The 11,317-nt window shown below is 43.3% G+C and overlaps 2 protein-coding genes across 4 annotated transcripts; one reads left to right on the forward strand and one right to left on the reverse strand.

The window, feature by feature from the left end:
* Window positions 1-312: 312 nt before the first annotated feature.
* Window positions 313-4,541, forward strand: LOC111811585 (probable amidase At4g34880). Its single transcript, XM_023698510.1, has 4 exons — window positions 313-1,104; window positions 2,015-2,229; window positions 2,315-2,554; window positions 3,705-4,541. The coding sequence occupies exons 1-4, from the start codon at window positions 535-537 to the stop codon at window positions 4,336-4,338; spliced, it is 1,659 nt and encodes a 552-aa protein (XP_023554278.1). The 5' UTR covers window positions 313-534; the 3' UTR covers window positions 4,339-4,541.
* A 1,533-nt stretch (window positions 4,542-6,074) lies between these two features.
* On the reverse strand, window positions 6,075-10,520 carry LOC111811581 (translocase of chloroplast 120, chloroplastic-like). Of its 3 annotated transcripts, none has more exons than XM_023698503.1 (3): window positions 10,367-10,511; window positions 10,178-10,243; window positions 6,075-10,035 (listed from the first exon to the last, which is right to left on the reverse strand). In XM_023698503.1, exon 3 carries the CDS (start codon window positions 10,004-10,006, stop codon window positions 6,347-6,349), a length of 3,660 nt encoding a protein of 1,219 aa, XP_023554271.1. In that variant the 5' UTR covers window positions 10,007-10,035; window positions 10,178-10,243; window positions 10,367-10,511; the 3' UTR covers window positions 6,075-6,346. The 3 variants fall into 3 exon arrangements, with proteins under 3 accessions (XP_023554271.1, XP_023554272.1, XP_023554273.1); XM_023698504.1 differs by having other exon boundaries at window positions 10,178-10,246; window positions 10,367-10,510; XM_023698505.1 differs by lacking the exon at window positions 10,178-10,243 and having other exon boundaries at window positions 10,367-10,520.
* Window positions 10,521-11,317: the final 797 nt, after the last annotated feature.

Here is an 11,317-nt window from a genome sequence, read left to right on the forward strand (position 1 = left end):
AAGTCATTTTTGTAATTTAAAAAAATTAAAAGTATTAATGAAAATTAATAGTTCAAGGGTATTTTTGAAGAATGTCATTGTCCATATAAGAAAATGAGGCCGGGATCATATTTCCCGTTCCCATTTAGGTTATACAGAAAATTTTCACCCCCGATCCCTCCGAGACAGGTCCACGGAAGCTATTCTAAACTTGCTCCAAATGGAAACAAACTTACAATTTATCGTAAAATGCCAATTACTATTAGAAAAATGAATAAGTTCGAACGCTCTCCCATTGTTGAACTAAATAAAACTTAAAATTTCCTCATCAAAATTTGTATGTTCCTTGAAAGGCATTTAAAAATTTCTTCAACCCCATCAATCAACCAAGCACTAGCTTTAGATCCCATGAACAAACAAACAAATCCACCGAACAGGGACGGCAATGCCATCCTCTTTGCTTTGGACTTCATCAAATCTCCATATTTTTAATGTACAATAAAACAGTGCTACAACCAAACCTTCCATTTAAGCTCTATATATTATCATAAAGCCATGGCTTTTACTTCAGAACTTCCATTGAAGCTCCAACTTCTCACTTCCATGGCCTACTCCTCCTGGCTTCTGATTATTGTGGCCTTTTGTTTGACGGTGCAACGTTCTGCAGCTGTTCGAGGATTTTCGATCAGAGAAGCCACCATACCTGACCTTCAGCTAGCTTTCAAGCGAAACCAGCTCACTTCGACGGGCCTTGTCGAGTTCTACATTGGGGAAATTCGCAGACTCAACCCGGTTGTCCATGGTGTCATAGAAATCAACCCAGATGCCTTGCTGCAAGCTTACAAGAGTGACAGAGAGCGTGAGGCTAAGAAGCCTGGATCGCTTTGTGGGCTGCATGGAATCCCAGTTTTGTTGAAGGATAGCATTGGGACTAAGGATAAGTTGAACACTACTGCTGGGTCGTTCGCGTTGCTTGGCTCTATCGTACCCCGTGATGCAGGCGTGGTGAAGAGACTAAGAAGGGCTGGAGCCATCATACTGGGAAAGGCTAGCTTGAGTGAATGGGCTGATTTTAGGTCCCTTGCTGCTCCTGCTGGTTTGAGCGCTAGAGGTGGCCAGGGAAAGGTGTGTTGCTTTGAATTTAGGTTCCTACGTAACTAAAAACCTATAGCAACTCAAGTCACGGCTAGCCGATATTATCCTCTTTAGGTTTTCCCTTCCAGGCGTCCTCTCAAGGTTTTAAAATGTGTCCACTAGGGAGAGGTTTCCACACTCTTATAAGGAATGTTTCGTTTTGTTCCCCTCTCCAACCGATATGTGATCTCACAATTCACCCCTTCAGAGACCCAGCGTCCTCGTTGGCACAGCCCCTGGTATCTAGCTCTGACCATTTGTAACAATCCAAGCCCACCGCTAGCAGATATTGTCCTCTTTGGACTTTTTCCTTCTGGGCTTCCCCTCAAGTTTTAAAACATATCCACTAGGGAGATGTTTCCACACTTTTATAAGGAATATTTCGTTTTGTTCCCCTCTCCAACCGATGTGGGATCTCAGAATCCACCCCTTAGGAGGCCAGCATTCTCGTTGGCACACCGCCTGGTGTCTATCTCTGACCATTTGTAACAGTCCAAGTCCACTGCTAGTAGATATTGTCCTCTTTAGGTTTTCCCTTCCGGGCTTCCACTCGAAGTTTTAAAACGCGTCCACTATGGAGAGATTCCCACACCCTTATAAGGAATGTTTCGTTCCCCTTTCCAACCGATGTGGGATATCAGAATCCACTCCCCTTGAGAACCCAGCGTCCTCATTAGCACACCGCCCAGTGTCTGGCTCTGATACCATTTATAACAGCTCAAACTCACCGCTAGCAGACATTGTCCTCTCTAGGCTTTCCCTTTTCGGCTTCCCCTCAATGGTTTTAAATCGCGTCCACTAGGGAGAGGATTCCACACCTTTAAAAGCAATGTTTCGTTCCTCTCTCCAACCGATATGGGATCTCACGAAACCATTTTTTTTGTACCATTTTTTTTTTCAGAATCCATATGTTTTATCAGCATCACCCTGTGGATCCAGCAGTGGACCTTCCATATCAGTAGCAGCAAACATAGCAGCAGTGTCAATAGGAACTGAAACCGACGGTTCTATCCTCTGTCCAGCTAGTTTTAACTCGGTCGTCGGTATCAAACCGACCGTCGGCCTCACCAGTAGAGCAGGTGTCATTCCAGTCTCCCCAAGACAAGACACTATAGGGTGAGCAATCTGGCATCCATATCAGCAAAACATTCTACACAGATCATAAGAACTGAAACTTTGTAACCTTCACATGTGAAAACAGGCCAATCGGCAGGACAGTGACGGATGCTGTAATAGTTCTTGACACCATTGTGGGATTTGATTACAATGATGAAGCCACCAGAACATCCTCCAAGTATATTCCATACGGTGGCTACAAACAATTCCTCAATGCAAATGGGTTGAAAGGGAAACGATTGGGCATTGTGAGGAACCCTTTTCTCAGCTTCTTTAATGATTCAGCCATCACTCAAGCTTTTGAGGAACATTTCAACATTCTAAAGTAAGAAAACCAACTTCCCTATCCATGCAAATGCTAATCATTCCATAAACAGGTTCATATTCACTTAAAACAAAAGGCTCGATCCATTAATGTGAGATCTCATATCGGTTGGAGAAGGGAACGAAGTATTGCTCATAAGGGTGTGGAAACCTCTCCCTAGTAGACGCGTTTTGAAGGGAAGCCTGGAAGGGAAAACCCAAAAAGAATAATATCTGCTAGCGGTGGGCTTAGGCTGTTACAAATGATATCAAAACCAGACATCAGGCGGTGTGCTAGCAAGGACGCTGGGCTCCCAAGGGGGTGGATTGTAAGATCCCACATCGGTTTGAGAGGGGAATGAAACATTTCTTATAAGGGTGTGGAAACTTCTCCCTAGTAGACACGTTGGTGGATTGTGAGATCCCAAATCAGTTGGAGAGGGGAACGAAACATTGCTTATAAGGGTGTGGAAACCTCTCCCTCGTAGACGCGTTTTGAAGGGAATCTCGGAAGGGAAAGCCTAAAGAGGACAATATCTGCTAGTGGTGGGCTTGGGCTGTTACAAATAGTATAAGAACCAAACACCAGGCGGTGTGCCAGCGAGGACGTTGGGCCCCAGGAGGGTGGATTGTGAGATCCCACACCGATTAGAGAAGAGAACAAAACATTGCTTATAAGGGTGTGGAAACCTCTCCTTAGTAGACACGGTGGATTGTAAGATCCCACATCGGTTGAAGAGGGGAACGAAACATTGTTTATAATAATGTGAAAACCTCTCTTAATAGATTTACTTATAAGGGTGTGAAAACATCTCCCTAGTGGACTTGATTATAAGGATGTGGAAAACTCTCCCTAGTAGACGCGTTGGTGGATTGTGAGATCCCATATCGGTTGGAGAGGGGAACGAAGCATTGCTTATAAGGGTGTGGGAACCTCTCCCGAGTAGACGTGTTTTAAAACCTTGAAGGGAAGCCTGAAAGAAAGGGAAAACCAAAGAGAACAATATCGGCTAGCAGTGAACTTGGACTCTTCCTTACGAATTAAGAAAAATCAATTCAACAGGAACACAAACAACCAATCTTCTAAAGGAATAGTTTACAAGCCTCTTAACTCAAATTATATTCCATTGTTCTTCTAGTAAACACTAAATCTAACATTGTTAAAACTCAAGGCAAGGTGGTGCAATTTTGGTAGACAATCTAGAGATAGCAAATATAGATATCATCTTAAACGTGACTGCAAGTGGAGAAGCAGTGGCATTGCTAGCTGAATTCAAACAATCATTAAATGAGTACCTGAAAGAGCTGGTGGCTTCCCCTGTTCGAAGTTTGGCCGACATAATTGCCTTCGATAACGCAAATCCAGATCAGGTAACACAATATTCAATCCATTGTTCATCGCATAGTAATCGCATTCATTCGGAATCGATTCGAATCATGGTTGTGCAGGAACTGCTCGACGTTTTCGGCCAGGAGATTTTTCTCGCGGCCGAAGCCACAAATGGGATCGGCGACGTGCAGAAGGCGGCTCTGTTGAACTTGGCGAAGCTGACGAAGGATGGGTTTGAGAAAGTGGTGGAGGAGGAGCGGTTGGATGCGGTGGTGACGCCAGGTCCCGCCATAGCTACGGTGCTTGCAATAGGGGGATTTCCGGGAATCAATGTTCCGGCGGGATACGACGGCGGAGGAGTTCCATTTGGGATTAACTTCGGAGGGTTGAAGGGTTCAGAGCCGAAGCTGATTGAGGTTGCTTACGCGTTCGAGCAGGCCACTCTGATAAGAAAGCCTCCTTCCTTCAAGCCTTGAAGTGAATCAAATTACAACTTTCATCAATTGAGCTATGTGTTAAAGATATTGAAATTAATTGACATTTTAGCTATTGAACTACGACCTACGACATAAAACTACTTTGTGTTGCAATGATCTAACTTAATTCGAACAAAATTATTGTTGTCTCGTATTATGAGACCAATTGTTGTCTCGTATTATGTGAACAAAAGTAGGTTGTATGTCTGATTAACTAGAGGACATAGATCCACCCCCTCCGCTGGCACTCGTTCCCCTCCCCAATCAATGTGGGACCCCCAATTTACCCTCTTTCGCGGCCCAACGTCCTTGATGGCACAATGCCTCGTATTCACTCCCTTCGGGGCTCAGCCTCCTAGACGGCACATCACCTGAAACCTGGCTCTAATACTATTTGTAATAGCCCAAGTTAATATTATCTTTGGACTTTCTCCTTCGGACTTTCTCCTTCTGACTTCCCTTCAAGGTTTTTAGAACACTTCTGCTCCAGAGAAGTTTTCACCCTCTTACCTTTGCTCTTACATTTGCCAATTAAGACCATATCCATATTAATATTAGTGGGCACGCACAATGAGTTCAATTAATTGTGGTACCAAAATCATCCTACAACATGTGCCCATCACCTAATTTCTTGGGCCTCTTCTTGAAACCTATGATCTTGCATATGACCACTCAATAATTTATTTGCAATTGATCTGCTAATTCTCACAAAATTTCAGTCATGACAATGCTAAAAAAAGAATACTAAAAAGAATTTGATTAAGGAAAGAACAAAAGTCCCTAGAATCAGACAACAACATCAAGCTAGAAGTGATGTGGCCTATTTTGAACAGTACAGACATTGGCAGGTAGCAGGCAGGCACATTCTAAATGGAAGTTTATAATAATGAATCTGAAGAGAAGGGAAGAGAAGATGCCTGTTGATCAAAGCTGAATCAAACAAAGCAGCTACGACAAGGGCACATCAGCTACCACCTTCTTCAGTGGCCACATAGCCGCTAGTGTATCTCAGCTGGCCACTGAAACTGACTCAGACACACAGCACCTTAAACAACCGACCAGTTTGACAACAATTATTCACCTGTCTCATATACAAGTTTGGAAGGGAGCAATCAATCACCTGCACTAGCTAGATCCTAAAACACGACGACGTCGGTGACTCAAATAATCTCGAGATGTAACGGCCCAAGCCTACTGCTAGCAAATATTGTCTTCTTTGGGTTTTCTCTTTCGAGCTTCCCCTTAAAGTTTTTAAAACGCGTCTACTAAGGAGAGATTTCCACATCCTTATAAAGAATGCTTCGTTCTCCCTCCCAACCGATGTGGATACCTCTCCCTAGTAGACGCGTTTTAAAAACTTTAAGGGGAAGCCCGAAAGAAAAAGCCCAAAGAGGACACAATATCTGCTAGCGGTGAGCTTGTGCTGTTACACGAGATTTATCCTCAATTGAATCATCAATCGACATTGCATGAGCAAAGTTTGCAAAGTTGTGGACTAATCAGCATCATGACATCCAAAAACATGGATTATCATCAGTAACAAACAGTTCAAACATGCAATGTAAGGACAGGGTCGACATGGGCTATAAAGATTTGGTCGTTTCAGAGTTTATCTTCGACGTGCCAAGATGAAATGGCATCGGTTTCTTTCCAACATTCAAAAGAAAGATGAACATTACACCCAATACCAAGCAAACGGAGCAGAGTAATGGAACATAGTAGCGTACCGTGTGATGCCAGTGAAACTCAACTCCAGAAAAGATATATTTTGCATAAAAGCATGACTTAATTTAACAAGAAACACAACTTGAGCAGTGAGAACAAAAATACCAAATATCCTATCGAACAACAATACCTAAAAGCACTACAGAAGGAGAAAGCTTGTGGGAGGAGCAGAGCTTAGAGTCACTTACATTTGAAGCTAAACGGTATGAGACTGCCACTTAAAAACGTCATTATTACCTATATTGCAAAAATTCAGCTGCATCTGTAACCTAAATTCATTCCATCATTGTTCATCCTGCCAGTGTTGATAACAACCCAGAAGCTTTCTGAATAGAGGAAGGAGACCAACAAGAGCTAACTGAAGCTGTTCCGAGCTGTTTAACCGAACGCTGACTTGCCCTGCCCCCCTGTTATTCAAATTCATACGACCAATTAGGCTTGTCGATCGTCCAATGGGAACTTGAGATTGTATGTTGCAACCAATAGCAAGATCTCCATGCCAATCCATAACCGAGAGCCCAAGAGTCGAAAGGGAACGACCCAACGGATAATCTTTATCTCTCAATTGAGCCTCCAGGCTGCCACCATAAGCTACATCTCCCCTACCAGTCATTGCACCCCCCGTCACAACCAAACGAAATCGCTTATTAGCAATCAATTTATCTTCAACTTTGAATCCTGCAGACAAGGCATCGCCTAATAGGGCAAATGACAGACCAGCAATTGCCTTGTTCTTCCTAAAATTAATAAATGTTGTCTCACCACGTAATGTATAGGCCAAATCCTTCCCAACAGTCTGCATATCGAAACCGACAGAAGACGCTTTAGTTTCGCCATGCTTTATCGTACTACTCATCTCGATTTGAACATTTGCATCCTTCTTATCCTTGGTAACTTGACCACTAAAAGAGATGGGTATTGTGTCTTTGACGACGAACAACTTCTCTGCATTTATACCTTCATAACCAACATCATGATCCCATCCATGTGTTTCTAGTACAGGCCTTATTAGCCATTGATTAGAGGAATCGAGATAACGATACCGGTGAGTGGGATTATCAGAATCAAAGGAAGCAGGTAACGCCAAATCAGGCATGGGAACTGGTACTGACGCAGCGGCACCACTATCTTCTTCTACATTATCACTAGAGTTGCTAGGTCGATCTTTTGCCTCGGCAGCCATTTTCTTCAACATCTTCCTCCTCATTTTCTCTTCTTTTAGTTGCTTCTTCATAAAAAGTTTTTCCCTGTATTCCAACTCGTCAAAGTAGGCCTTCTTCTGTTCTTTGGAGAGCTTCTCCACCTGTGCTTTCTTCAATCGTTTAAAAGGTGGCAATTCGTCATATTCAGATTCATTTTCGGAATCTGACGATTCATCAAGGTCATCCTCAAGACCATCATCATCAGCAAATTGTTCCTCTGGGAGTTTCACTTGAGGTCTGGGTTGAAGAAGGGAAGAGAGAAGGAACGGTAAAGGCGGTGACTTCGACCGAGGAGTAAATGGCCTCCCAGGAGGACTATCTTGCAACTTCAGAAGAGTGTTAGCTTCGGCCAAAATCTTCGAGGCAAAAGAGAGCAATAACAAATGAGGTTTCCAAACCTGGCCATTTGGCAATACCCTTTGCCCAGCTCTGTTCGTTCTGCAAGCAGAGTGATTCTCCACTAATGAGACGGGATTCATAAGACGCATATCCCCTGCAGCCTGGCGTATGGCTTGCTGTACAACATGAGATCGCTGAGTGACGAACATATCGTAACTAGAAGCAGTGCCATTTGGACCATCAGGTGGAGCAGATGCTGCATGAGTAAGAACTACAATTGCATTGAACCATATAGATGGTCCAAATATTTCAGTAATTGTACGCAAGAGAGGCATGTCACTGAAATCTCGGCTTTGCATGTCCAGCCTATCAAGATACAAAACAATATCTGGAGGCGTCTTCTTTATAAAATTTTTAACAGAGAGAAGGATCTTCTCATTCTGGCGCTGGTCTGACCAAGAGGTAAGAAGACCAGGAGTGTCGATGACCCGTACTTTGATCCCCTGCACAGTTCCCACAACATCTTGAACCTTTTTTGTGCCCATTTGAAAAGCATCAGTACTGAATTTAACTTCATCGAATATGGAGTTGATGGTAGCGCTTTTACCCACGCCTGTCTTTCCAAGAACCATGATCGTACAAGAGAAATCAAGCGGTTCCTGCCCAGCAGCCTCCAGTTGCTCTGCCATGGCACTGGCACGGTCAAAGCTGAAGGCACCAACCCGACCTCCATTTCTTCCTCGAAGTTGCTCAGCTAATCCAAGACGGTATAGAACTTGTGCCACAACAACATTGTGTGGAGTTTGCCCAAGCCTATGTGCAAGACGCAAAAATTTCACTCTTATCATCTGGAGTTGCTCACGAGTATCGTCATTTTCCTCAGCATCCCCATTAACATGATCATCAATTTGTTGCATTTGAACATGAGATACAGTACCGTTTACTCGAGGTGGCTGCACCACCCGAGGGGCAGGTTCCAACAATGGAGCAGCCCGCCCAAGACCAGCTGGATGGGCAGGAGGAGTGGGATTTGTAGATTTTCCAGATGATGAAGCAATGATTGATGAAGGTTGAATCTCTGGATCCCTTTTCACTTGGGTTCTGTCCTGTCCAACCTTCTCTTTACTCTCCGTCTTTTCAAGCCCTCCCGTGTCGAGGCCATTATTGGAACTATCGACAGGATGCTGTTGTCTTAATGTATTATCTTCCTTCACAGTCACATCACTTTCACCACCCTGGGTCTTCTCAATTTTCTCATCTTCTATCTTTTCAGAAGCTGAGATATCCTTAACCGTCTCCAGAGAAATTCGATTTTCACCCACAGGTTCATGTTGATCAACAGAAGTAGTACCATTCAATCCCCGAGATTCTCTCGACTGCACTTCTGTGTCTTTCCCAATAGAAGCATCTTTCACTTCCTCAGAGCTTCCTTCATTTTTATTATCATCGTTCTTAGGATCGATCCCAGTTGTAGCCGTTTTTATTTCTTCACTCTCATTGTCAGGCAGTTCTAGATCCACATGAAGAGAATCATCCCTTAGCTCAGAATTCACATAATCTTGATTGTCCAAATCAAGGACAGTGGGTGCAACTAATGGCTTCTCGGTGTTCTCAACATGATCTCTAGACTCTGTAACGAAGCTTTTCTCATTCAATTCTATGCCTTCGCTGTTTTCTGTCAGAATCTCACTGGAAGAATTCAGGTTAGTCCCCCCGATCATATCGGCAGTCTTCACCTGTTCATCATTCGAAGGCGGAGTCACATTCAAAACGTCACTATTTTCATTTTCAGACTTCATACTCGTCAAACCGTATTTCAAATCATCCTCATCCCCACCCTTCAGCACTTCAACCTCCGGGCTAGCACCGTTCTCCAATGTCTCCTTTCTCGAATCATCTCTACTGCAGTCCAACTCATTATCCTTCCTCTCATTCAACTCAGAGGTCACTGCTTCCTCTTCAATTCCTCTTTCATCAATCTTAGAAGCCACAACTACATTATCGACCAATTTCTCGCCCAAGTCTTCCTTCTCCTTTTCAGAATTCACATCTTGCTCATCCACCACCATGTTTTCATCGACCCCACTAGAAGCCTCCATTGCCTCTTCAAACTTCTCTTCATCGTGAACACTACTAGGGCGGTCCAAAGTTACTGCAGATACAAAATCATTGACTTCTTCTTCTCCAACATCACCATTCACCGAACCATATCTCGGACTCTGCTCTAGTAAATGCTCTTTCCCATCTAAAGCCTCCTCAAAAACATCTTCCCCTTCCAAATCCCTAGATTCGTGAGCACCAAGTACAACTGTTTCATCTACACAATCCGGTGAAACACCATCTTCCCCAAATTTCTTCTCTCCATCGTGCAAGCCATGAGCAATCTTAACCCCATTTTCCATCACAAATCTAGAACCTCAGCCTCAAAGTCCTACATGCACCAAAACCAAAAATCCGCATCAAACCAAAGACATCAACAATCAGAGAATCCACCAGAAACCCAAAATTCAAAAAACCAACAAAATCGAAAACCCTAGTGCCTAAATCCAGAAATGGACAAGTATTCCACATACTCAATATCGAAAACCCGCAACAAAAACGCCCAATCCCGCGTTCTACTAATTCAAAGCCATTAGATCCTTCTTGAGCAACAATGTTTCGAACAGGATTTCACATGAATCAAACCAAAAGCAGATGAGCCCAAAAGAAAAACAAAACACGAACATCAAATAGCTAATCAACAAAAAACATAAGAAACTCACCAGATTTTGAAGGTGGGAAAGAGAGAGAAATCTTTTAGGTAGAGAAAAATGTTCCTAGAGAGAGAAAACGAGTCTGTGATTGTTCAAGTTTATTAAGAAAGGAGGAAGAGAGAATCCTTAATCTTCCTTCTCCATTGCTTATCTAACTCGGTATATCAAAAATATGAAGAAATTAGAGACATAGACTCCAATCGACGGCTGAAATTTCATCACAGTATTTTAATCGGACGGTGGAAAAGGGAGGATTATATCACAAAGCGTGATGACGTGGACATGACGGTTGAAAAAGATTGCCTGTTCCGGTCCTAGATCAAGCAGGCGTTTAATTGTTCACGTGGAGAGAATCTGGGCCGTTTGTGGATTGTTTGGTATTCAAATTGAACGGTGATCCGTTCGTGGATTTCCACGGGTGTTTCACGTGGCTGATACTGGAATACCTTTTTGGGAAATAGATTTGGTGGAATGAGCCCTTCGAGGGCATTTCCGGTACGTGTCAATTTTTTTTTTCCTTCATTGAAATAATTATTTGTTTTTAAAAAATAGAAATATTGTCGTTTTAAAGTTTCATTTCCGATATTATCCTCCTTAGGCTTTCCCAGGCTTCTACGTCCTACTAAATAAAGGTTTTCACTCCCTTATTATAAGTAATGTTTCATTCCCTCGCTACGTGAGATCCCACGAACCACCCCCTTGAGGGCCCAGCGTCCTTGCTAGCACACCACCCGATGTTTGGCTCTAATATCATTTGTAACATGCCAAACCCACCGTTTGTTCCTTTCTCCAACCGATGTGAGATCCCACAGTCCACCCTTTTGGGTGTCCAGCGTCCTCAATGGCACACCGCCCAGTGTCTAATACCATAACAGCTTAACCACACCGCTAGCAAATATTGTTCTTTTTCGGCTTTCTGGGCATCCCCTCAAGGTTCTAAGACTCGTTTACTAGAGAATA

Source organism: Cucurbita pepo, chromosome LG15, assembly GCF_002806865.2.
Source record: "Cucurbita pepo subsp. pepo cultivar mu-cu-16 chromosome LG15, ASM280686v2, whole genome shotgun sequence".
Lineage (NCBI taxonomy): Eukaryota > Viridiplantae > Streptophyta > Magnoliopsida > Cucurbitales > Cucurbitaceae > Cucurbita > Cucurbita pepo.

Excerpts from the sequence above, each read along its gene's own strand:
- LOC111811585 (XM_023698510.1), top strand. The coding sequence starts at position 535 with ATGGCTTTTACTTCAGAACTTCCATTGAAGCTCCAACTTCTCACTTCC. Across the intron at positions 2,230-2,314 it reads CCAAGACAAGACACTATAGG|GCCAATCGGCAGGACAGTGA; the intron begins GTGAGCAATCTG and ends ATGTGAAAACAG. Across the intron at positions 2,555-3,704 it reads GAACATTTCAACATTCTAAA|GCAAGGTGGTGCAATTTTGG; the intron begins GTAAGAAAACCA and ends TTAAAACTCAAG.
- LOC111811581 (XM_023698505.1), bottom strand. The coding sequence starts at position 10,006 with ATGGAAAATGGGGTTAAGATTGCTCATGGCTTGCACGATGGAGAGAAG.